Source organism: Mytilus trossulus, chromosome 5, assembly GCF_036588685.1.
Source record: "Mytilus trossulus isolate FHL-02 chromosome 5, PNRI_Mtr1.1.1.hap1, whole genome shotgun sequence".
Taxonomy (NCBI): Eukaryota; Metazoa; Mollusca; class Bivalvia; order Mytilida; family Mytilidae; genus Mytilus; species Mytilus trossulus.
This window is the reverse complement of record NC_086377.1, coordinates 82,171,401-82,199,052: the sequence shown is the minus strand read 5'-3', so window position 1 is coordinate 82,199,052 and position 27,652 is coordinate 82,171,401. Positions and strand designations below refer to the sequence as shown.

Genomic DNA, 27,652 nt, shown 5'->3' with positions numbered 1-27,652 from the left:
TTTTTCAAGAAACATTAAAACGAGTTATATTTTTTGATTCAGTAAGAAGAGACAAAAAAAATAAGACCCCACTTTATATAATTCTGTCAAGTATTTGTTATTTTTAAAAGATGTTTTACATTAGATCTGTAGAATTAACATTATCTGAATAAAGATGTTAACACAACTTGTTCTCATCAACTTCTCATTAAAATCAGATGTTTACAAATTAATTTCTGTCAAGAAACAAAATAAAACCTTTACTATCTGATTCAGTTCTGTGTTACGAATAAAATGAGACCCCACTTTATATAATTCTAACAAATATTTGTTGTCATTAAACCTGTCTGATTAACAACATGATTTTGTGTAGATTCTGTATAAAGTGATGTTTGGTCAGAGTAAGGTGATTATATCTATCATTACCAGGTCTGTAGCGTCTAACTGACTGCCGTGAGTGACGAGGTAAGTCACTACCTCCAGGTGTCCAAACCAAGCCGCAAACATTAATGGTGTCATTCCATTCTGTAATATCAACATATAACAGACATCAAAACTTGTGTCATAAACTGGACAATGTTGTGTAATAAATATAAACAAAATATATATCACATGAATCAGTGGTCAAAACTGAATAAAATGACCAGTCACACTTTTATTTATATTCTACATAAACAACAAATAAACAACATGTTTTATTGTGAGATGTCAGAACTTCCATCAGAACTGTCAGGTTAAAAAAAAACTTTTTTTCTAGAAACATAAACAATATTTATATCAATGGACTCAGCTGGACAAGACAATTAAAATGAGACCCCACTTTATATAATTCTATCAAATATTTGTTGTCCATTAAATCTGTCCAATTAACAATGATTAATAAGAATGACAAAAGTGAGAAAAAAAAACTTATTTTCAAGAAACATTAAAACAAGTTATATTTTCTGATTCAGTACAAAGAGACAAGAAAAATAAGACCCCACTTTATATAATTCTGTCAAGTATTTGTTATTTTTAAAAGACATTTTACATTAGATCTGTAGAATTAACATTATCTAACTAAAGAAGTTAACACAACTTTTTCTCTTTAACCTCTAATTAAAATCAAATGTTTACAAAATAATTTTTTGTCAAGAAACAAAATAAAACCTTAACGATCTGATTCAGTTCTGTGTTACGAATAAAATGAGACCCCACTTAATATAATTCTAACAAATATTTGTTGTCCATTAAACCTGTCTGATTAACAACATGATTTTGTGTAGATTCTGTATAAAGTGATGTTTGGTCAGAGTAAGGTGACTATATCCATCATTACCTGGTCTGTGGCCTCTAACTGACTGCCGTGACTGACTAGGTAAGTCACCACCTCCAGGTTTCCTTCGAAAGCCGCCCACATTAATGGTGTCATTCCATTCTGTAATATCAACATATAACAGACATCAAAACTTGTGTCATAAACTGGACAATGTTGTGTAATAAATATAAACAAAATATATATCACATGAATCAGTGGTCAAAACTGAATAAAATGACCAGTCACACTTGTATTTGTATTCTACATAAACAACAAATAAACAACATGTTTTATTGTGAGATGTCAGAACTTCCATCAGAACTGTCAGGTTAAAACGTTTTTTTCTAGAAAGATAAACAATATTTATATCAATGGACTCAGCTGGACAAGACAATTAAAATGATACCCCACTTTATATAATTCTATCAAGTATTTGTTGTCCATTAAACCTGTCTGATTTTAAAACAATGACTACGTAGAATGATCAAAGTTAAAAAAAAAAAAAAAAAATTTCAAGAAACATTTAAACGAGTAATATTTTCTGATTCAGTGCGAAGAGACAAGAAAAATAAGACCCCACTTTATATAATTCTGTCAAGTATTTGTTATTTTTAAAAGATGTTTTACATTAGATCTGTAGAATTAACATTATCTAACTAAAGAAGTCAACACAACTTGTTCTCAACAACTTCTCAGCTGCCAGCTGCTTCTTATCATATGAGTTGTTGTGTATAATGGTGTATGTTTGTGGTGAGTATAAGTAAAGAACTGCAATAAGCCATGTTTATTTTTTTCAAGTTTGCATTGCCTATAAGTGTGATCTGTAACTTGTTTGTGATGAGTGTAATAATGTCATTGCTATGTCACATGTTGGTGTTGACTATAAGAGTGTCATTGCTATGTCACATGTTGGTGTTGAGTATAAGAGTGTCACTACTATATCACATGTTGGTGTTGAGTATAAGAGTGTCATTGTTATGTCACATGTTGGTGTTGAGGTAAAGGGTGTCAGTGATATGTCACATGCTAGTGTTGAGGTAAAGAGTGTCATTGTTATGTCACATGTTGGTGTTGAGGTAAAGGGTGTCATTGCTATGTCACATGTTGGTGTTGAGTATAAGAGTGTCATTGTTATGTCACATGTTGGTGTTGAGGTAAAGAGTGTCATTGCTATGTCACATGTTAGTGTTGAGGTAAAGGGTGTCATTGCTATGTCACATGTTGGTGTTGAGTATAAGAGTGTCATTGCTATGTCACATGTTGGTGTTGAGGTGAAAAGTGTCAGTGATATGTCACATGCTAGTGTTGAGGTAAAGAGTGTCATTGTTTTGTCACATGTTGGTGTTGACTATAAGAGTGTCATTGTTTTGTCACATGTTGGTGTTGACTATATGAGTGGCATTGCTATGTCACATGTTGGTGTTGAGGTAAAGAGTGTCATTGATTTCTCACAAGTTGGTGTTGAGGTAAATAATGTCATTGCTATGTCACATGTTAGTGTTGACTATAAGAGTGTCATTGCTTTGTCACATGTTGGTGTTGACTATTAGAGTATCATTCCTTTGTCACATGTCGGTGTTGAGTATAATAGTGGCACTGCTACGTCACATGTTGGTGTTGAGCATATGAGTGTCATTACTATGTCACATGTTAGTGTTGACTATAAGAGTGTCATTGCTAAGTGACATGTTGTTGTTGACTATAATAGTGTCATTGATATATCACATGTTAGTTTTGACTATTAGAGTGTCATTACTAAGTCACAGATTGGTGTTGAGGTAAAGAGTGCCATTGCTATGTCACATGTTAGTGTTGACTATAAGAGTGTCATTGCCATGTCACATGTTAGTGTTGACTATAAGAGTGTCATTGCTAAGAGACATGATGGTGTTGACTATAAGAGTGTCATTACTATATCACATGTTGGTGTTGACTATAAGAGTGTCATTGCTATGTCACATGTTGGTGTTGACTATAAGAGTGTCATTGCTATGTCACATGTTGGTGTTGAGCATATGAGTATCATTGCTATGTCAAATGTTGGTGTTGAGCATATCAGTGTCATTGCTATGTCACATGTTGGTGTTGACTATAAGAGTGCCATTGCTATGTCATATGTTGGTGTTGACTATAAGAGTGCCATTGCTATGTCAAATGTTGGTGTTGACTTAAAGAGTGTCATTGATATGTCACATGTTGGTGTTGAGCATATCAGTGTCATTGCTATGTCACATGTTGGTGTTGACTATAAGAGTGTCATTGCTATGTCACATGTTGGTGTTGACTATAAGATTATCATTGCTATGTCACATGTTGATGTTGACTATAAGAGTGTCACTGCTATGTCACATGTTGGTGTTGAGCATATGAGTGTCATTGCTATGTCACATGTTGGTGTTGACTATAAGAGTGTCATTGCTATGTCACTAGTTGGTGTCGAGGTAAAGTGTGTCATTGCTATGTCACATGTTGGTGTTGACTATAAAAGTGTCATTGCTATGTAACATGTTGGTGCTGACTATAAGAGTGTCATTGCTATGTCACATGTTGGTGTTGACTATAAGAGTGTAATTGCTATGTCACATGTTGGTGTTGAGGTAAAGAGTGTCATTGCTATGTCACATGTTGGTGTTGGCTATAAGAGTGTCATTGCTATGTAAGGGTTGAGTATAAGAGTGTCATTGCTAAGTGACATGTTGGTGTTGACTATAAGAGTGTCATTGCTATGTCACATGTTGGTTTTGAGCATATGAGTGTCATTGCTATGTCACATTTTGGTGTTGACTATCAGAGTGGCATTGCTATGTCACATGTTGGTGTTGAGGTAAAGAGTGTCATTGATAGGTCAAATGTTTGGTGTTGATGTAGAGTGTCATTGGTATGTCATATGTTGGTGTAAAGGTAAATAGTGTCATTGATAGGTCAAATGTTTGGTGTTGATGTAGAGTGTTATTGGTATGTCATATGTTGGTGTTAAGGTAAATAGTGTCATTGATAGGTCAAATGTTTGGTGTTGATGTAGAGTGTCATTGGTATGTCATATGTTGGTGTTAAGGTAAAGAGTGTCATTGCTATGTCACATATTGGTGTCGACTATAAGAGTGTCATTGCTATGTCACATGTTGGTGTTGAGCATAAGAGTGTCATTGCTATGTCACATGTTGGTGTTGACTATGTCACATGTTGTATGATCAAGTGTCACATGTCATGTTCAGTATAGGATTGGTAAATGAATGTTGTATGATGTGGTGTCACATGTCATGTTCAGTACAGGAGTGGTAAATGAATGTTGTAGAATCAGGTGTCACATGTCATGTTCAGTACTGGAGTGGTAAATGAATGTTGTATGATGTGGTGTTACATGTCATGTTCAGTACAGGAGTGGTAAATGAATGTTGTATGATCAGGTGTTACATGTCATGTTCAGTACAAGAGTGGTAAATGAATGATGTATAATCAGGTGTCACATGTCATGTTCAGTACTGGAGTGGTAAATGAAAGTAGTATGATCAGGTGTCACATGTCATGTTCAGTTCTGGAGTGGTTAATGAATGTTGTATAATCAGGTGTTACATGTCATGTTCAGTACTGGAGTGGTAAATGAATGTTGTATAATCAGGTGTCACATGTCATGTTCAGTACAGGAGTGGTATATATGCATGTTGTATAATCAGGTGTTACATTACATTTTCCGTACAGGAGTGGTAAATGCAGGTTGTATGATCAGTGTCACGTGTCATGTTCAGTACAGGAGTGGTAAATGCAGGTTGTATGATCAGGTGTCACATGTCATGTTTAGTACAGGAGTGGTTAATGAATGTTGTAAGATCAGGTGTTACATGTCATGTTCAGTACAAGAGTGGTAAATGAAATTTGTATGATCAGGTGGCACATATCATGTTCAATACAAGAGTGTTAAATGAATGTTGTATAATCAGGTGTTACATGTCATGTTCAGTACAAGAGTGGTTAATTAAAGTTGTATGATCAGGTGGCACATGTCATGTTCAGTACAATAGTGGTAAATGAATGCTGTATGATCAGGTGTCATATGTCTTGTTCAGTACAAGAGTGGTAAATTCATGTTGTATGTTCAGGTGTCACATGTCATGTTCAGTACTGGAATGAGTAAACTGGAATGGGTAATGAATGCTGCATGTCACATCAGTCCAGGCAATTACTGAAAACTGTAATATTACATTAAAATGTAATATTACACAAATCTGTAATATTACACAAATCTGTAATATAACATTAATTTTAAGGAAGTAGGGGTTATCTCCCATTAGTTGGTACAAATTAATTTTTCATTACAGAAAAACAAATTTGTTTCTAGGTTTGTTTGTTTTTGTTTCTCAATATAGTGTAGTATATATATTTTTTTGAACAGTAAAACAGCAACAACAAATAAATCAAAATTATCAAATTGAATTTATTATGTTCATTTTTTACTCAACATTGAAAGCTAACAAATGATAGATATAGTTAAATCTTCACATTGTTTAGGAATTAAAGGTAAAACAATTATTATACTTGCATCTCCTAAATTAAATGTACATTTAAAATTTATATAATAGTTGTCTATCGAAAAAAATGAACTGGAATCGCATTACAGTAGTGCTGTAAGTTTGATCTAAAGGACCATTTCTGTAATAGATTGAAGCTATTACTAAGATAATAAACATGGTGCTTATTGTAAAATTCTATTTCCATTCCAATACAAGTTTTAAGGTTGGTCATTTCTTTGTTCAATGTAAAAGTGTTGTATACAAAATTTAACCCCATGACTTTTGAACCCTCAGAGAATAAGAATAAGAATTTTTATTAGTTTTTAAACCTAAACAATATAGTTTCTAAATAAAAAAAAACAAAAAAAAACCTCATATAAATAACAAAATGCAGTGGCGGATCCAGAGGGAGGGTTCCGGGGGTTCGCACCCCCCTTTATTTTGGCCAATCAATGCATTTGTATCGGGACATATGTTTTGCACCCCCCCTTTGGAAAATGTAGCACTGAAAATAATAGAGATTTTACAACATACCTCCCAAAATTATCATTTTAAATATCTTGAAATATTACATTATAATGATAGTCACCATTTGCACACAGTTTACAATTATTACATTATACATTTCACTTATGCTGTTAACAATATAATTAATTAATAAATATATTACATTCTTCACAAGAAGAATAGGTATATATATAAATAAGTTCTGTACATGTTATGAAAAAATGAAATTCATCTTCCATCTCTTTATGGCATTATACATCCTATTTTATAAGGCTGTTTTGTTGTTGACTATGGCAAATATTGGCAAAATTGATAATTTATACAAAGGAAAATATGGAAAAGATAACATGTGTTTTTATTTTTGATTTAATATGATATAATGAATAGCCAAAAGCTTTGATTGAATTTTAGGTGTTTCAGGTGAGGAACAGCCAAATTTTTTGTCTTCTTGGGTAATTCTTTCAATCTAGCAAAAACACCCTGATTTAATACTTTAACAAATATTTTTTTTCTTTGATATATAAAGGACAATTCACTTTGAAATGATCTTTTAATAGAATTTGATGCATGTTATAAACAGTAACAACATAGTCTATTGATAATCAATTTCAACAATTTGTAGTTCTGATTGACTTTTGTATAAATTATCAATTTTGCCAATATTGGACACTGTCCATAAACGACCATTTGCCAAGATATTAACATTGACCCTGCAGAGCATGGCATTTATATGTGCTAATGCAGAGTCTTCTTTGCCGGGCCATTTAAAATTTTCACCACTAGGGTGCATATATTTTATGGATGCCCAGTCCTTATTGTCTCCTTGGATGGCAGTCACCACTCCAGGATACCATCGATCCTCAAATGCAACTGCATAATAAGAGTTTATCTCCCATGTTTTTTCTGTATCTGGAAGAATAAATTTTATAACAAGTTCATATATATTTCATCTTTATTCATTTTCAATTTAATTTCTTTTAGTTTATATAATGATTGAGCATTAATCAATCATAAGCATCTTAAAGCAGATAAAATATGATAAGGAAGTGGGTTTTAGTGGGTTTTTTAAACCACATATTTTTATTTTAGCAAGTGGTGTTCACCAGCTGTTGATGCTAATAAACCCATTATGTTGACATATGCATCTAACAAAACAAAATTGTAAACAGGAAATAAAGTTACAATTAAAAAGGAATTTCCAAAATGTCAGCATTTTTTTTTTAGGGAATGGCAGTTTATCTTTTACCAGTTTAACAAAAAAAATGAATTTATTATTTAAACAACAAAATTTGAAGAAATTAGATTTAACTGTTTAGTCTTAATGATCAATCAAATGACATATTTTGATAGTTATTCATTAAATACACATGTGTGCTTACCTTTCTCTGCAGTTACATCGTGATCTGATTGGGAATTTGAATCCTACAAAGAATAAATAAATCTAATTATTTGATTTGATCGGACAGAGATGCTAGAAAAACTATTTTATTTTAATATAATTACAAAATATAAGAATAGGGAATAGGTATTTTATAAAAAAAATTAAGGCCCTCGGGATGGCATATGGACATACAAGCATTATGACTTCATTTATATAAACATTTGGTTAACAATAATGTAAACACACTTTACATGTAGAGAAAGTCTACATTTGGAAATATGTAAGCTACTGTTCTCTGTTAATGATTAAGTTTATATAAATACTTACATTTTGGACGTCTTGTGATACATCCTGGTCTATATGGTCATTGGAAAGAGTTCTTTGATCTATTTTTTTATTATTTCTTCGTTTCCTTTTTGCTATTAAAAATGAATTAAAGCACATTTGTAATTTCTAAAGACGTTACATTTTGCAGCTAAATTGCTTCAGTATCTGTTGATTTAAAAAAAAAAAAAAGTGATTTTTCATACAGGTCTATCAAATATAACTCAATATTTTTATTTATTTTTTCTTGTCATTTGGCATGTTTCAGTGCATGAATAAGATTGAATGATATATGAAAGAATCACATTCTGTTTAAGTATGGTTAACTGATTATGATGATTATTCAAGTGTTGTAAATTGTAAAAGTTATCATGTACCAGGTAATAAAAATACTAAGATATTATCAAAGTTTCTAAGTTTAATACCTGGGGCTTTAATGATTGGCATATCTTGGTCATCTCTTTCTGTAGCACCTATGAAAAGAAACCTTAAAATAAATTCTTATCTATTATGAAATCTGAGGAATTTCTATATACATGATCATGATGATATATCTGCCATACAATCAATGATATCCTTGAAACTGTGGAAGGGAAGCACAGTGCATTTTATCAGTTATACATATGTTTAGAATTTTTGTTTATAAATACTTGTTTTCAAACTGTCTGTCAAATACATATTTTTGGGTCTTATCCTATCATGCCTATCAAGTTAATACACTCCAAATGATTTTACCATCCTGAAGATTTGAGTTTTCATTAAGTAAAACAGAAAAATACCTTGCTGGTCTTGATTGTTAATGGCTATCTGCTCTATAGGTTCAGACAGCTAAAAAAGAAAACATAAAAAAATAAAAAAATAAAACACATAGTTATGTTTCCTCATTTTTTTTAACACTGGCATATAACAGGGAAAAACTTACAATTTTACTTACTGTCATAACAATAAAGTATATGGGGTCTTCTTCAATTAATTTGCTTCTATCACTTGCTCGTCTTAATTTGTTATTTTATAAATTAATAAATAATTGTTACTAAAAATCTACATAAAAACTAACAATTAATTATTATGAAAATAAAATAAATCATTAATCATATCAAAGTATCACACTTTCTCTTAAAAGTAAAATTTGTAAACTCACCACAGGTTCAATAACATCAGTATTCACTTCCTCAGTGACATCCTTCTCTGTTTCATTTGTTTCTTTTGAATCTAAAAAAATAAAAATAGTACAGATTAAAGAGAAATGTATTATTCTTGAAAGAAGTTTGGTCAATTTCTGTAATATGCACTTTGTGATTAGAAACATATAAATAAAGATGACGTTCAAAGTTTCTATTTCATGTATTTGTTTGCAAAGTGTTGAATTTCAAAAGAAAATTTAGTATACAAAACATTTTCCTTCCATTTTTAGGTTCCTGTTTGGTAAACAATTAATCATACTTTATCAATCAAAACATTAAAGTTAAACCATAAAAAATGTATTAATTTAAAAAAAAACCATTAAAATATGAAAAAAAGAATTGTAGAAAATACTGCATTACAAATGTACTACATTTGTACTTAATAAAGTTTGCTTGAAATTTTATGATAGAAATGAATTTATTTGCTAATAAAGTTACCATAGATCAATTTGGGTTTTGCAGCCTGTATTTTCTGATGCGTTTTGCCTTTCTTTCTTTTCTGCTTAGACATGGAAGGCTCTATGTGTTCTATAAGCTATCAAACAAAAATATAATGTTAACTATCAAAGCATTTTTATTTCAAACACAGAACTTACAAGGATACTACGATAATAATAATAATATTTATTTCAAGAACACACATGCTGATTTAATAATGCTGATGACTAATTTCGTTGAGCGAAATCAACACAACTCGGAAAAAGAAGCTGTTTGTGAAATTATTGAAAAATTAAAACAAACCTCAGGTTCATTGGTCTTATTAATTAGTCTAATTGGTTCCCCAATTTCATCCTCCTCCTCACTGTCATCCCTCTCTTCGGATTCTAAAAAAAAACAAACATGCAAATTAGACACTTTTCCATCCTAGGTAAATGTTCTGTTGCATACTTTTTTTAAGCTTAAGTTTTGCCTACTTTTTTTTAGTTTAAGTTTTGTCTCTTCTTTTATAGTTTTTGTTTAACTCATTGTTCATTATTATTCAAATGTTTGTGCCTGCCCTAACTCAGGAACTTTAGAATATGGCCTTTGTTTGTCTTGTAGATTTTTTAAAATTTCAATTTATATCTAAGCAATGCTAAGGTAATGATCATTTTTCTGAACTATTATACATGCATGTTTCGACTGGTGGACTTCGGCTTTTGTCTTCTCTATGGTCGGGTTGTTGTAGCTTTAACACATTCCCTATTTCCTTTCTCAATTTTATTCTTGGCCATCTCTATCTGACCTATGCAGTGGAGTCTCAGTGGTGTTCTTTAGCAGTTTTTTTTAAAGTACATGTTTTAATTCTTGTTTCTATACATTATCCGATAGCTTTTTAAATTACTGTCCTAGTCATTAGGTGGAAAGTTGTCTTGTTGGAATTTATACTTCATTCTCTTTTCTGTTTTTATATAAATATGTATACACCTTAACTTTTTTTTATTATTATATTCAAAAATATACGACAACTTTTAGGTGAAAAGTAGTAATTACAGTTACCATTTATCAGTTTTCTTTTTGCAGGTTGGCTTTTCTTTTTCTTTTGCTTTTGTTTAGGAGAATTTATTTCTGTGAAATAAAATGATTTCATAGTATACAGTCAGTTAGGATGAAAACATCTATTAACACATTTTTCAATTAAAGTGAAATATTTTGCTAGAATAGGTTGTTCACATGATTTCAATTAAATCTGATAAGGGGCATTATGTTGATCAATAAATCATGTGGTACAATCACAGACTGTCTATGAGATAAAAATCACATTTTGACCTCAGTTCCTTAGCTTGTTGTCCTTTTTATTATCTTATAGTTTTGATGCAATCATTTCTGAAATTTCCAAAATCATTAACTAAATCAAAATGAAATTAAAGTTTTGATTTTTTTAAAATCATATAAATGGATTTACCTAATGTAATTGACTTTTCGTGTTCAACTGGAATGACTTCCGTTTCTTCCAGTTGTTGTTTCTGTTGGTGTGCCAAGTTTTTTGACACACCAGGCCCACATGACAATTTGGATGGTGTCGAATACTTTACAGCTTGAGCCTGTACTTTTGGAAGGAATTCCTCATAACTTGTTGATTTGACGAATTCCTCCTGTTTCAGCACAGGCTCAACATTTTTAAGTCTTTGGAGAAATTCTCCATGGCCACAATATTTTATGAGTTGCCTCTTCTGCACCTCATCCCTTACACAAAATATAAGGGAGAGATCTATTGTTTGCAGATCAGCTAATTTTTTTATGTTTTTAACTATCTGCTTGATAGCCATGGATTTAATCCTCCTCTCATTAGACCTAACAGCATTAAATGCTTCATCTGGAGTCCTGTACTGTTTATTTTTTCCTGGCAACAGCTTAGGTGTTGATGTGGTGTTGCAGGTTTCATTGGTTTCCCTATTGAAAAATAAAAAAGATGTAAGATTTTAACAAATAATATCCCCCCCCCCCCCCCACAAAAAAACAACAAAAAAACAACAAATTAATCTGTTACAAAATAGTAAGAATTTGTTTACCTAGGGCACTGATTACCTTAGCTGTATGGAGAAAACAATTTGGGGATTTTGGTCCTCAAACAGCTTTTCAGTGTTGTAATCCTAGCAGATGTTAATACATCATTCCTAATGGACTAAACTATTAACATTGTAAATAGCTAATTAACTTTATCATGAGGCCTTGAAATAGAATGTCTCAAGTTTTGGAAAAAATATGCATGATTTTTTTTAAGGTAACTAAGTTCATTAAAGTTGTTCATATCTGACATGACATAATTGTTTGAGGTCAATATAAGAATAAACAAGCTAATAAAATGAATGGACAAAACAACAAACAATGTAAACTGTACCACTTGCTAGATGATGGTTAACATAAAAATAACTAAAATGGAAATAAATTATCTGTTTGTAAATTATTTAAAAACTGATAACTTCCAGTTTGTCTCCAACCCAAGATTTAAAAAAAAGTTAAAGCTTCATAATATATGATGAGGGCAAGAAATTTCAATTCTTATAAATACCAAGGTCCCAAATTGCATCTAGATAGCATTGATATATCACGCATTTCAAATTTTTTTCCATGTGTTATGGTTAAACCAGGGTTGAAACAGATGATCTTTATTTATCAACAAATCACTTCTAACAAATAATCTAGTCAATCCTGGCACCTTATCAGGATTTTTTATCAGTAAACTGCATAACTACAAATTAACATGTCATTTAAATTAACCCCATGCTGCTATATACCACATCATACAATGAAACATGATCAGTTCATATAAAAGAATAAAAAAGGGGGTGTTAAAAGATGACAAAACTGTATCTGAAATTAATGTGTTTTATTCAGATGGAATTTGAATTAATCATATATATTTGCAACAATCTAATTGAAATTCTGAAATATTATTCATGTAATATGTGACGACTTAATTAGAGGCTGACAAATTTATCAGTAATTTTATGTCAATGAGTGAGTGTGTAGTAGTAGTTTAAGATAAGAAGTTAATCTTGAAAGTAGCTTATTTAAGGGTATGGATGCTTTTGATCCTATTATTTTGACATTTGCTACTAATTAGCTTTTAGAAGTTTGTTTACATTAAGTATCATTACAATTCTTTAAACAAGACAAGACAAGACAAGACAAGACAATATTTTATTTGAGTCTCACCTCTTCTAAAACATTTACATAATATTACAATTGTTAAACATGTGCTTGGCTCTTTTGTTGATTCATCTATGTGTTTGTCCCAATTAGATTTGCTAGTTTTGGATGCCTGATTATTCTTACTAAATTTCAAATGTTTGTAAAAAAATAAATAAAATTACATCTGAGAGAATGATTTTTTTTTCTGTTTGGTAATATTTAGTAAAAATAAAAACATAAAACAAAGAAGACAAAAATATAAAATTCATAAATCAATACTTTTATTTATAATTAGGTATAAACTGTTTTAGAGGCATAATGTTCTTTAACAAATATTATTTACTAAAAAATAAGTAGATTAACTAGAAAATTTCAATGATAAAGTTTAGATGCTCTCAAATATGTCAAAATATGAATTTTTAATTAAGGATATATAAAGCCACTCTGAAATGCAAAAAAAACAAGCCTAAATTATACTTATATAGCTAATAAATTATTATTGAAAGTAGATTACCGGTATTAAAGGATTATATAGAATGAAACAAAACTACAGAACTATGAGCTTATTTCTAAGGACTATAACCCATTACAATATGGTCGGAAAAGCGTTCCCTCTTGGAATTTTAAAATTTTATCAATAAAGAAATTTTATTAAAAGAAATAACAACATTTCTTTTAAAGATTAAAACAAATGACTAATTATTCTGCACGCAATAGAAAACTGGATGCTAATAGTGGAAACATAATTTATGTTTTAATCTCGAATGATTAAAAACCAGAAGATTCAGAAAATCTGAAGAAAAAAAAACAATATGCCCAGCAAAAGACCTTAATCTTAATAAATATGCAAATTACTAGTAATGTGTATTATCTGATTCAAAATTTATATCATTCATTTTCAAAGCTATCAAGTTCAGTTTGAATATTGTCAGTTACATCCTGTAATTCAAAGTAAAGATTGAGATAGGTATCCTTATTTGTCTGTGTAGTATCATTCAGGCTGTCTAAAACTGCAGAATAATGAGTCTGAAGTTCAACATTACGAAAAAGCTTTCCGATCATTGTTTTAATTGAGTCTCTTAATTCAGCCTTTGTCATTTTTTTCTCATATTTTTTTTCCTCGTCTGGTGTGATGAAGACCGGTCCACCTGTTGGTTTATCTGTTGGGATACCAAGAATACAAGAATTTATCTTTTCTTGCCTTCTCTGTGTTGACTGTTCCAGAAAGGTGTTTAGTTCTGAATGGAGTTTCTTTCCACAAACAGAAGTGTGTTCGTCATTCATTGTAGATAGATGTTGCCTTAAAACTGGGCGGTAGGAGGTGATGGCATTGTTAATATCAATTATTTTTGTTCCATATTCTGACTGTTTTGATAAACCGAGGAGGTCTGTTAATTTATCTTGCAAAGACTCAAAGAAAGTGATGTTACAGCAAATTGATTTCCAGGTTTCGTCTGATGGCACAGTTCCACTGGGTAGATATTGTTTTATTGCTTTGTTCTTTTCCTCCAAAACAAAATCAAGGTCCTGCCCTTTTGATGGATCTCCACTCACTGTGAAAGAAATGGTATCATCCCAAACTTTCTTTACTTCATCAGGCATGAATTTGTACTGAATACAGTCAAAAAGTTCAATGTTTTGATAGTGGGGATGAAAGCGTCCATAGAATAATTCTTTCAGATGATATTTTGCGCTTTTTACAAGTTCAGCATTGTTACGTCTCATACCCATTCTGAAATTAATAATAGCTTGGGAAAATCTGCATATTTGCAAATGGAGGAATGCATGGTTAGAGTTGTGTGCCAAAAATTCTTTATAAAAGCGGAAATAATTTTCAACAGTGGCTTCTAAGTTAGTTTCTTTCAAGCTTCTGATGAATGGTATCACCATCTCCTTCAGAGAGGAAGTGTGGAAAGTGAGAAGAAGTTGCCAAGCTACATGATGATCTTTGCAAGTTTTTGCAAAATGTTTTGCATTTTCTGTTTTAAACCCCATAAGCTCACATAATTTTTCTAAAAAGGGTGTCCAGTTTAGTTCAAAGAATGCTTTCATAGCATTCATTTCAAAGTGACCACCTCCAATACGCATGTATAGCCAGTCGAATTCCCTAGAACAAAAAGGACGTAAAGGTTGATGTTTTAATCTGTGGTGCTCTTTATAGGTGTTCCTTGTTGAAAAAGTCTGGTTACAATGGTTACACATGACAGATTCTTCTAGAATTTTTTGGTAAAGACTGTGTGGTCTACCATCACAACAGACAAAGGCCCAACTACGTTCTTTACCCCCATATCTCTTAATTCCCATATTGATTCCAATATGCCTTAGAACTAAAGACACAGTTTCATTGCTGTTAGGGTTGACAAATGCTGGCATGCCTAAAGTTGTAGATGTTGGCCCCTTATGATTGGATTGAACATGTTGGTATCGTATATATTTAGAATCTTGGTTATCATCTGTTTTGCTGATCTTTATTTCTTCAGTTTTTGACATTGATTTTTTGTTGGTTCCAGATGTGTCGGTATCTTTCTTCTTGATTCTTGCTTCTTTAAGTCCTTCTCTCCTCTTACAATTATCACATACTATCTTGTTCTTGCCATTCTCTGCATTGCATAACGTACAAACTAAAATATCTTTCCTTCTCTCTGCTTCATGTGTTCTTTTGTCAATTTCATCAAGGTAAGAATCCTCTTCCTCATTCATTTTATGCTCATATCTAACAGCATCAATGGCATTCTGAATGAAATGGTGCAGTTGTTCAAAATGCAGCTTTTCTAGCTGTTCATATTCATCGCATGTCTGTTCCCTTATTTCAGTGATACCTTGTACAAATGTCTCTTTGTCCCTCATAATATGTTCCTCCAATTGATTTCCATCTTCATGCTGTTTTGCCCTGATGCTTTTAAGACGTTCTTCAAAAAAATTCAGAGTGAACCAGTTATTAGGCTTTAATATATCTATTTCTTGAATGAACATGGGAATAGTATTCTTTGATGACATAGATGCATACAGCACAGTGGTAATAATTGAGCACTTAGACTTTTGATTAGGAGCTATACCCCGTTTATATGCAACAACTTGCTCATTATCAAAGGCAGCCATAACTGTACCTGGTGGACATGGTGGAGCAGATGTTCCAGATTTTGAAATCCACTTCTGCAGTGTATTGTAAGTTCCACTTGGGCTTGTTTTACTGACTAAGTCAACAACAGCTCTGCTACTTGTTTTAGAATATATATTAAGTGAGAGAAGAAATGATATTGGTGCAACAAGTTTCTGGTAACGTAATGCATAAATTTGCTCAACTATTCGACAAACAGCTATTTTCATATTTTCAGCTGCATCTGATATTGAAAATTTTGTGATTCCAGAAATGAACTGAATCAAAGCACTGTTTCGTTCTGACAGCCATTTTTCAGCTTTTAACTCTGTCAAGAATGAATGGCTTGTATATTGCTGTGAAATGTTTTCTATATCATCTGTAAAAATTTGCTGCTGCTGTCTCCCAATAATAAATGCAAGTTCAGATACTTCCTCATTTGACAGTTTACAAATGAGCTCACTAAGGAAGTACTTTCTACTTGTTTCTGTTAAATTTTCAATATTGGTCAATAAATCATCAACAATACATTTATCTTTGACATGACTCTCTTGCTCCTTTTTTTCATACAAATTGGTTTCAAATTCAAAATTCCTTTCAGCAGGTGAAGGTTCGGATGTTTCTTCAACTAGATAATCAGAATAGTCATTGACATCACTTGGTGAAGCATTATATTGTTCATCTAAATCAGTGGTTTCTATTTCGCATTGAGGCTGATTCAAGGATACTACAGGTATAATACGAGGGTTGTTTACTCCTGTCCTTTTCCTTTTTCTTCCTCGGGTAACATTGCATATTTTACAACAGTCAGTATGTGGGTTGAAATCTACTACTTGGATGCTGGTCTTAAAAGTGTGCATATTTTGGTGTTTTTTTTGTTCTCTGTATTTCAATAATAACTGTTCGTGAGTTCTGCACAAGGCATTTGGGTGAATTTCTGGTACATCTAAGATGATATCAATATTAAACATTTCTTTAAACTCAGTAACAAACTCGTCTTTTTTTCTTGATGATTTGTGCAATTTTTTACTACCACATATTCTGCAGGATGTTTCAAGAATCTTCAGGTGTCTGGCAAGCACTGCTTCACTGGAAACATAAATGTTGTTTTGTTTGAAAAGAAAGAATGAAGTATATTATTATCTTTCTCTGTCCTGTACTTGTGATAATTGTTTTCTTAAAACATTCAATACACTCACAGTGTGCTTAGAATTAATATTTTATGTTATATTGGTTCTAAGTTCAGGCTTTTTGGTTAGGAAATTGGATTCCGATCTTAAGAATGTTCTGGAATTCTTGTCAGATTTTCAAAATCCTCTGGTTTTATTCATATGACTGCCTTACAAAATTTTGCCCATCGACCCCCATTTTTCTCTTTAAAAATCTTTAACATGTGTAATCATAAAGCCATCTAGAAAAGTTGTTATTTTCTATTATTTTATGTTTCTTTAATCACTCTGTAATATGCCCTTTAATTTGGAAAATAAAAATACTGTATTGTATTGCATTGTATTAGTTTTTGAGAACTTTACTTTGTCTATGATAGAGCTATAAAAAAATCAAGAGAAAACATTTTCCCACCAAAATTTCCCTAGCTCATATCTGGAAAACAAACACATTGACCTAAATATATTTTTTTTAGGTTCTTTTGGTTCCATTAGTTATTAATCTCCAATAAATGTATATTAATGTTATGAAAAGCTTGTTATTTTGAAATTGTCAGTAGTGAACCTCCTTAACTGTTTCTGAATTTTTCATATTAACAAGTGTGGACAATTTTTACTTGACATAGAAATGCATCATGTACAAATGTGTTCTTCTTTTTTGCAGTCAAAAAGATAGAAATTAATTTGTCATTCCCACTTAAAAGTTGCTGACACATTGGAAATTCCTTTTTCAAAAAGTTGTTAAAGTTAATCAGTGCATTTATTGTCAAACTATGAGATTCATGGCATCAACTGTTGATAGCTCAGTCAAATATCTAATGTGAGGATTAATTTACAACTTTGGTTTTAACCACATCCTGACATCCTCTGATGATAAAATGATGCAAATTAAAAAACCCTGACCTTTAGACATATTTAATCTAAATTTACAGCCAGGATTTTTCCTGCTATCCATAATTGATAGTTTATACAAGTAATAAATCAGTAGGTATAGTGGTTCTCACATCCACTAAATACATTATGTAATCTATAATCTCTTTATAGACAAGGCGGTTTCTATTTTCATAACATTTTTGCAATGTTTTAATCCATAACTTAATTAGAAAATATAAATTTCTTTTCTTCTTTGAATATTGATAAAAATAAGCTGATTTCTGCATATAATTTAGAAATGCTATGATAATTTATAATTTTAATTTTATGTTTTAATAAAACATGTCAATGTAATTCAGGGGCATCCAGCCATTTTAAAAAGGGGGTTCCCAACCCAGGACAAAAGGGAGGGCGTCCAACTATATGTACCCATTCAAATGCATTGATCAGTCAAAGTGTGTGTATTTTAAGACCGTTAAAATCCAGATCTGGTCTATATTTTGGAATCCAACTCGGACCAACTTGAAAACTAGGCCCATAATCAAAAATCCAAATACATGATTAGATTCAGCATACCAATGAATCCCAAGAATTGAAATTTTGTTAAAATCAAAGTAAATTTATTTTGGACCGACCCTTTGGACCATTATGTTGACCAATTTGAAAATGGGACCCAAAATCAAAAATCTAAATACACGGTTAGGTCTGGCATATCAATAAACTTCAATATTTCAATTTTTGATGAAATTATCAAAGTTTAATTTTGGACCCTTTTGACCTCATGTGGACAAATTTAAAAAAAGGAACCAAATTCCAAAAACTTAATACATGGTTAGATTCAGCATATTTAAGAACCCCAAGAATTCAAGAATAAAACCTCATTGAAATTGGTCAAGAAATAAGCAATTTATACAAAGTATTGGAAAAGTATTGGTCTTGGCCTCTGTTTGGTCCCTAATTCCCAAACAGTTTTGGTCATAACCCCAAAATCAATCCCAACCTTTCTTTTATGAATAGAACCTTGTGGTACAATTTCAGAAAGATCCATACACTTAGGCACAAGTTATTGTCTCGAAACTAGAAAAATGCTTATTTTGACCCCTTTTGGGCCCATTGTTCCTAAACTGTTAGGACCAAAACCCCCAAAATTAATCCCAACTTTCCTTAAGAGCAAGGAGGTTATATTATAACCTCCTTGCTTAAAGAGGTTATAAACCTTGCATTAAAATTTTATTGATTTCTATTTACTATACTAAAGTTATTTTCTGGAAACCATCAAACCATCAGACTCTGTATATACAATATATAGATATTGTTACAAGTCATGCAGGTAGAAGATGTATTTATGTTTCAAATAAAGACAGAAAATGCCAGAATTTGACTTTCTTATCAGATAATCTATGTGTAACATCTGTGGTCAGTTTATTGGGAAGAGTAGTATATACAAGGACTTCAAACTGTGAAGCTAATGAGTTGTGAAAATTGGGATTCCCTCAAATGTGATGGCATTCTTCCATCTGTATATATGTACTGTAAAGTATAAATTTCTCAACATAACATTTCTAATAAAGCAGATATAGAGAACTATTTCAGTGGCCCATCCTAACCACTGAATACAAAGATTATATGATATAAGTGTCCTTGTCCCTCGACTTTTACTGTTATTAAAGATTTCAATAAATATTAAACTATTCAGAAATATTTTCTATGCAGGCCAGATAGTGTTTTTTTTCTTTATTTCTGTTTAAATTGAAAGTCCATATATCAGAATACAAATAATTTATTATAGTGTCATTTATATATTATATATATATATAACTGACAAGCTGGATTTGCTCATGTTGAAGCATGTACTGGGATTTATATTTTCTAATTTCTGTGTCCTTCTGTCTCTTGTGAAGAGTAAGCCGTCTCATTGGCAATCATACCACATCTTCTTTTTTTTAATATATATATATATAAGAATATTTTTTTTAATGTAATTATAACTAGTACAACCGGACAGTGAGTATGTGCATTAGGCAACTCATTGCTTATGATTCTAAGATTTATTTAGTATTATAATACCTTTCATTATAAAATGATTATTTGATTGGCTAATATGAAAACGGCTAGGTTAAAAGTACATCAAATGCCAAAGTAAAAGATCAAACAAGACTCGAAAACTCATTTAGTGTGATGATATCTCTTTAAAATGGACCTTTTCAGGGCCATTCATTTATTACAGAAATAGTTGCTTTGTTGTGTATATGCCAAATGTTCATAGACACAAAAAAGTTTTCTAACGTAATTGTTTTGACAACCTGTCCCAAGTCAGGAGCCTGTAATTCAGTGATTGTCATTTGTTTATGTGTTGCATATTGTTTTTTTGTTCATTTTTTTTACATAAATAAGGCCATTAGTTTTCTCGTTTGAATTGTTTTACATTGTCTTATCGGAGCTTTTTATAGCTGTCTATGCAGTATGGGCTTTGCTCATTGTTGAAGGCCGTACATATGGCGACCTATAGTGTCATTTTGGTCTGTTGTGGATAGTTGTCTCATTGGCAATCATGCTACATCTTCTTTTTTATATGATACAATATATTATTTTTTATTGTAATTTGCTTGTTGGTATAATAAAACAATTGAGTCAGTGAATATCCCAAATAGTCAAACCTAGTAAAAAGGGTTATAACCCTTCATCTTGCCATTATAGTATATTGTTTCAATGTGTACGTCCTTTTGAGCCTATACAAATGAAAATACTCTTTTTGCTGTCTATTTGAAATGTCTGTAATCAACAATTTCTTTTATACAAAGTGTAAATATAAACTCAAGTTTTGTTTTCATAAGCATCATATGCAGATTCAGGGAGCTTCAGACCCCTCATTTTTGGTCAAAAATTTGGTTGAATATATATAAGAAATAGTTGAAGCATGACTGGACTTGTCCCCTTGTAACATTTTTTTTGGAACTGCTACTGTATTACCCATTGCTGTATTATATTACTGATCTACAATGATTTAATATTACAGATTTCTGTAATACTATTGAGATGAGGGGACTTTATATTACAGATTTCTGTAATACTATTGAGATGCAGGGACTTTATATTACACATATCTGTAATATTACTGAGAGAAGGGGACTTTATATTACACATATCTGTAATATTATTGAGAGAAGGGGACTTTATATTACACATATCTGTAATATTACTGAGAGAAGGGGACTTTATATTACACATATCTGTAATATATTATTGAGAGAAGGGGACTTTATATTACACATATCTGTAATATACATTTGTTATAGACAACAATGTACTCAATAACACTCATACAAGTTATCTTTGTATTTATATAACATAATAAAGATTTAATGGTCTTAACAACAAGCAGTACATCTTTTACACAGGTTTGAGTTCTGGTTATTTATTAAAATTTATTATAAAAATATCGAAAGTAACTCTTTCTGTAAATAAATAATTCTGGTGTTTCCTTCAGAAGGTTAAAATCTTAGAATTTCAATTTTTTTTTTTTTCATTTAAGTGAAACAGGATTGCTAATGGACACAAACTATTTATGAAATTTGTCATTACTCATTATGTTTAATCATAATGATGTGATATCTAAAGAATTGCCAAGGAAAACACTTCATGCCAGACCTCAAGATTATGAGATCAAAACCATGTAACAATTAAAACTAAATCAGAAAAGATTTTATAACACAGTTTAATAAAAAACTTGACTGTCCAATCAGAACATATATATACGTCTCCGACCTGAGAAACAAATGAGAAGATTTAGGTTTAGGGTGGGAAGCTGTCACAGTGAGACAAAAATAAACATTTAATTAGACATGTATACTCGTTTATATATAATAGATATATACATATGCGATTCTGGGCGGTAATTAATAGTGTGTCAGGTTATCATTCCTATAGTTATATATCTTTTATTTTTTTACCATATCACTCTATTTCTTTTTTTCGTTTGTCAATTTGTGTCTTTCATATTTGTCCTACATGCATGAAGTATTTGCCACTGGACGTTAAGCAACCAACAATTAATAAATCAATCTATTCTTTATATTTCTTCATTTCTTTAGTATGGTAATTACAGTATTTGGTCCCATTATTCTCTTTTTTGAAAATCCCATAAATATCCTTATGAAAGGTGACCCAATCATAGCCTCATACATGTACATGGTAATTTAAACAGAGAAAATAAACCTTATAACTTACTGTATGCAACGAAAATCTTTGAAAATAAGGGGTTCAGAAAAACAACAATGTTCAGTTTAATACAAATATTGTTAACACGTTTGGTTGATAAAATTTCGAAATGAAAATCACAAAAAAATGGCAAAGGGAGAATTGTATTATAAAGACATATCCCATATCTAAATTGTATATACATATATATAATGATACTAACATTCTTTGCACTTAACAGTTATTCATATTCGTTTATAAAATAGAGACACATGTATGCACATATGTCTCTGGTTTAAAACACAGATTTTATATTCACTCTAAGACATAAGCCGGAATTTCCAGCTACTCTTATAATGCTGATGCCAATTACCCCCAGACCAGTACCATGCTGGGTTTGTTTATCTTAATCCCCTAAATAACTGGTCACATACATATCACATTACTTAATATATTATTTTCAGCATTTATTTTGAAGTACAGTTATAAATGTGTATAAATGAATTCTAGTGAATATTGATATAGAAATATAGCAATAAAGTTTGATCATGTGTAAGATGAAAATCAGAAGTTGAAATAAAAAAAAGAAAACTATTACAGTAATTATATCATAGTTTATGTTCATATTTAAAATGGATTCAGTTTTTATTGTAATTCATAGTATATAATATGCTAATTGTTTTGGGTAGTAGCAAATATCACACACTTAAAAAAAAAAGGATGACATAATTCTGATGTTGTAGTTTCTTGTAGTTTATTGAAATTGATAGAAAACTAAGAAAAATACCAGATTTAGATAAAAGGGGGAGGGTTAAACAAATTGTCTTTTTAGCCAATATCTATGGCATAAACCACATCATTTGTAATGGTTAGGCTAATCTTTTATGTTTTTTTTTTTGTTTTCCCTGAATTCACATCACTTTGAAATAATTCAATAAATTGTAATATTAAAGTTATTAAGTAAATAGAAACAGTAATAAAAAGTTTATAAAAAAATAAATGTACCGTTAATATTATTCGTTTTTAATGGTACATTTTTTTTTATTAGTTTAAGAAATACAAGGAACACAATTTGATTTCATATAAATGCAGGGGAAGTTGTCCATAATATCACAAAAAACTAAATATAGATATAGGAAGATGTGGTACAAGTGCCAATGAGACAACTCTCCATCCAAATAACAATTTAAAAAAGTAAACCATTATAGGTCAATGTACGGCCTTCAACATGGAGCCTTGGGTCACATGGAACAATACAATACAATACAATACAATATGATTTATTTCCAAAACACTCAGTCACATTGACATGTGAAACAAGCTATAAAGGGCCCCAAATTTACTAGTGTAAAAACCATTCAAATGGGAAAACCATCGGTCTAATCTATACTTGTATTAAATGATTAACATGACTAATATTAATAAAAGAAAATTTCTTCAGATAAATTAAAAAAAAAATCATAGTTATTGTTCAGAAATACAATGGAGCCTGGAGGAAAGACATAGAGAAATATGAATTTACAGCTTAACATTTTGTGGTCAACATCTGGTTATAATTAGTGAACCACTAAGAAAGTGTGTCCACATAATTTATATCTAACTGATCACTGATAACATGCTGATATAAATTTGTAGAAATATATATGTAAATCCGGGCTTATGTCTTAGAGTGTATTTATGATCAGAAGAGTTCACCAGTGACCTGATAATCGATCTTAATCTGTGATATTGACTTGTATCAAAAACCAATCAAAATATATTTACTATTCCAATAAACATGTCAGTATTTACACGTCCATCGATAAGTTATTATGTAATCACGCAGCTTGAAGCTTGGTTTAATCAACGGTCAGTTAAGAAGTAAATTAAAATCAAACTGTGATTAATTTCCTCTCTAGACAATCAGATTCTTTAGCAGTATAACTATGTCATTCATTTATTGTGCCCCTTTTATATCCATCATCAATCACTTCAATAGAAACGAAGGCATCATTTCATGTACAAAAAATTGATTGGAAGAAAAAAATACACTACAAGAACAATTAGATCTGTGCAGCGCAGAAATATTCGAGCTTATTTTACTAGTATCAATCTTGTTATATTCATTCAAGAAAATGATCGATCTGTTGAGATTTCGTATCGAATTATTGATTCCTTGTTGTGATTGACAGATGATTAAGTTATACGATTGATTAGCCGTCGGTACATGAAAAGGTAAAAGTCAGAATGTAGAATCATGGGGGCCGAATCATGTAAGAGTTCCTGGATTTGTTAAAATTGTAAATGCAGTAAACAATATTATTGTTTTACTACTTAACTGACAGAGACATATAATATTATATGTCTCTGATTAAACCCAGCTTCAAGTAGGTCTAGTAAAAAATTAATGTGAAAATATAAACGAAAATAGACGAATTACCGGTTCCTAAGGTGTTCCCCTAAAAAACGTGGAAGGTTAAATTAATATATCGTAACTATTATAATAGTATAAAAGTTCCAGTTCGTTAATATAAATGTTCAAAAATTGTAAATCTCGAGTTGTAAATAAACAATATAGGCTATTTTTAGTTAGCGTGATCAGCGTGTTTTCATTGGTTGTTTTTATAAATAGATGTCTGTCTAGACCAATGAAAAAATTAATATCGAATTCAGCTCTCAGTCTTAACCAATGGAAAAAAAATCGATATCAATTGACCTTGCATCAACATATTCTGATTATTATAACAAACTTGAACATAACTTTTTCTGTAATAATTCTTCTTGACTTCGTAAAAATAATTTATCGAGTTGTATCAGTTTTTTAAGGGTATCGAAGGTGATCGCGTACGCGGGGCAAGCCATTGTTAATAATGTTATATAAATTTTGGAGCACACGAGGTTTTTAATTTCAATAAAATTCGTGACTTGTGTTTTCTAAATTTTGAATTTGATTCTATAAATTATTTTAAATTATACACATGTTACATAAATTTGGATATAGGGGACTATTTTCAATAATTATCGAAGTCCTATATTTATTTAATATTGAATTGTTTATTTCCGCAGCTTTACCACACGCACTTTCATTTTAATTATCTTCCAAAGACTCGTTATTTGTTTTAGTCACTGCAATGACATGTGAATTTTCAAAATCCTCCTCCCAAGAATACCGCATGGACGTCCTCTTACGTGAATAAAGTTAAAATGAAAAAAAAAAACTTTTAAATATTCAACCACTATGTGTTTGATTTTCTCTTCATCCCAGCAAGGACGTATATCTTAGTGATGCATGTATATACGTTTCAATAATTCCAAAACATCTTTGTCCAAAACATATAAGTTGCTATGATTTTCCGATTCCGGAAACTTCAAACTTCCGTTTAGATATTGTCAATTAAAAACATGATTTTCGCTCCCTCTACAATTTGTTTTAAAATTTTCTTCGGTTAAAAATAATATCAACCAGTGGGCAAAGAAAAGAAAAAGGTCGGCTTATAACCCCATAGATGAGGGGAGGTAGGAGGGGTCCTGATCCAGAAATCCCGGACTTAAACACACGAAATCCTGAGGTCCCGAATTTAAAAAAAAAATCTCCCGAATCCCGAAATTCGAAAAAAAAAAAAAATCCCATCTCCCGGAATACCGAGCTTAAAAACAACCCATCCCGGAGTAATGATAAAGGTCCTATCCCCCTCCATGGATGTATAAACCCATACAGCTATGCTTACCCAAACTCCGAAAATCGGATACAGATTAAAAAAAGAAAAATGTTTTTCACCCATGAAGCCCTTAAACAATTCTGTTTTTGAATTTTTATAACATCATTACTATGATTGCGTAATCAATCTTTCCGATTTTCCTATTTTTACAAACGTGAAATACTGGTAGTTAATAAACAATAATCACCTCATAAAACTCGTTGATTTGACAAGCTTATGTTAAAATACGGAAACTCCTTTGATGTTTCTTAATTTCTCCGATCTCGATGAACACTATTCATGTTGTAATCTTTTATTTACATTATAATAAATATTTTCAATACATGTGCAGTTTATACACAAAATTGATATAATTTAAATACGGTCGTGATCACTTTGATGTTTCTGCATTTTCAGCTTTCGCGTGAAAACAATTATCTTTTTAAAAACAATTACATTTTAGTCTATCATTTTAATGACAATTATATATATGTTCTTCATTGTGTACAAACTTCAATTGCAGTAACAATCATTTTTACCGCAAATTAGTACAAGTTAAAACGATGATTCCTTTGATGTTCTGAAATTCTCAGCCGCCTTCCGAGAAAAAACAATTTCTTTTTAATTATTTTATTTTCATAACAATCAAACAACGTTTTTCAATATGTACCAACTACTTGTGCAGTAAAAACCATTTTACCGCGAAATATTACAAGACATACATGAGTTGTTCCCCATGTTAAACACGTGGATATACGTTATGTGCCCTCTTTAAACTGCTTACCGCTAACAAGATAAACATCACGGTGCTATTGCACCATGTCTAAAATTATCACAAGTCATTACACTATCAGAATAAAATACTTTTATTTACTTAAAAATTCTATAACCTTCACAATATAATAAAATGTTTCAACTTACTCAGTACTGGAAGTGTTTTCCAACTCCATATTTGGTTGCTCTGGCGTCTCCATCTGATTTTGCAGAAGTGATGAAACTGATTTTGATCCATCTTTTATTTACCATGTAATATGATACTAAAACTACGTCATGCTGTCTCCAGCCTCGAGTTAAAGGCAGCATTAGTGACTTTAAGCCTTATGTTACAGTTCTATGTAATATAGGCATTTTCTAGTAATATTACTGTTTTATGTAATATAGAGACTATATTACACATTTCAGTAATATAACAAAATTACAGTTTTTAGTAATATAAGAATTATATTACTATTTTTTGTAATATTACTTTTACTTGTAATATTATATAAAATAGTAATATTACTGTTTTCAGTAATTGCCTGGACTGCACATGTCATGTTCAGTACAAAAGTGGTAAATGCAGGTTGTATAATCAGGTGTCACATGTCATGTTCAATACAAGAGTGGTAAATGTATGTGGTATAATCAAGGGTCACATGTCATGTTCAGTACAAGAGTGGTAAATGCAGGTTTTATGATCAGGTGTCACATGTTATGTTCAGTACAGAAGTGGTAAATGAATGTTGTAAAATCAGGTGTCACATGTCATATTCAGTATAGGAGTGGTAAATGAATGTTGTATGATGTGGTGTCACATGTTATGTTCAGTACAGAAGTGGTTAATGCATGTTGTATGATCAGGTGTCACATGTCATGTTTAGTACAGGAGTGGTTAATGAAAGTTGAATGATCAGGTGTCATGTCTCAAGTAATGGTCATGCAAGATTTATTTTGAACCAAAGTAATGTTTTTTGTGTAGAATACTATGTTAAGTGTAATGAAGTAAATCACAATATTTCAGTTGTATACAGTTTCGAAGTATCAGACAGCAACTCTTTGACATACAAACTGGAGTGGTTTTCATCAGT

The 27,652-nt window shown here is 31.0% G+C and overlaps 1 protein-coding gene across 1 annotated transcript; it reads right to left on the bottom strand.

Moving 5' to 3' along the window:
• Positions 1 to 6,374: 6,374 nt before the first annotated feature.
• On the bottom strand, positions 6,375 to 27,077 carry LOC134719207 (uncharacterized). Its single transcript, XM_063582214.1, has 11 exons — positions 26,727 to 27,077; positions 11,066 to 11,553; positions 10,660 to 10,728; positions 9,922 to 10,004; positions 9,619 to 9,715; positions 9,138 to 9,208; positions 8,776 to 8,824; positions 8,422 to 8,469; positions 8,000 to 8,091; positions 7,671 to 7,713; positions 6,375 to 7,200 (listed from the first exon to the last, which is right to left on the bottom strand). The coding sequence occupies exons 1-11, from the start codon at positions 26,777 to 26,779 to the stop codon at positions 6,884 to 6,886; spliced, it is 1,410 nt and encodes a 469-aa protein (XP_063438284.1). The 5' UTR covers positions 26,780 to 27,077; the 3' UTR covers positions 6,375 to 6,883.
• Between the last annotated feature and the right edge of the window lie 575 nt (positions 27,078 to 27,652).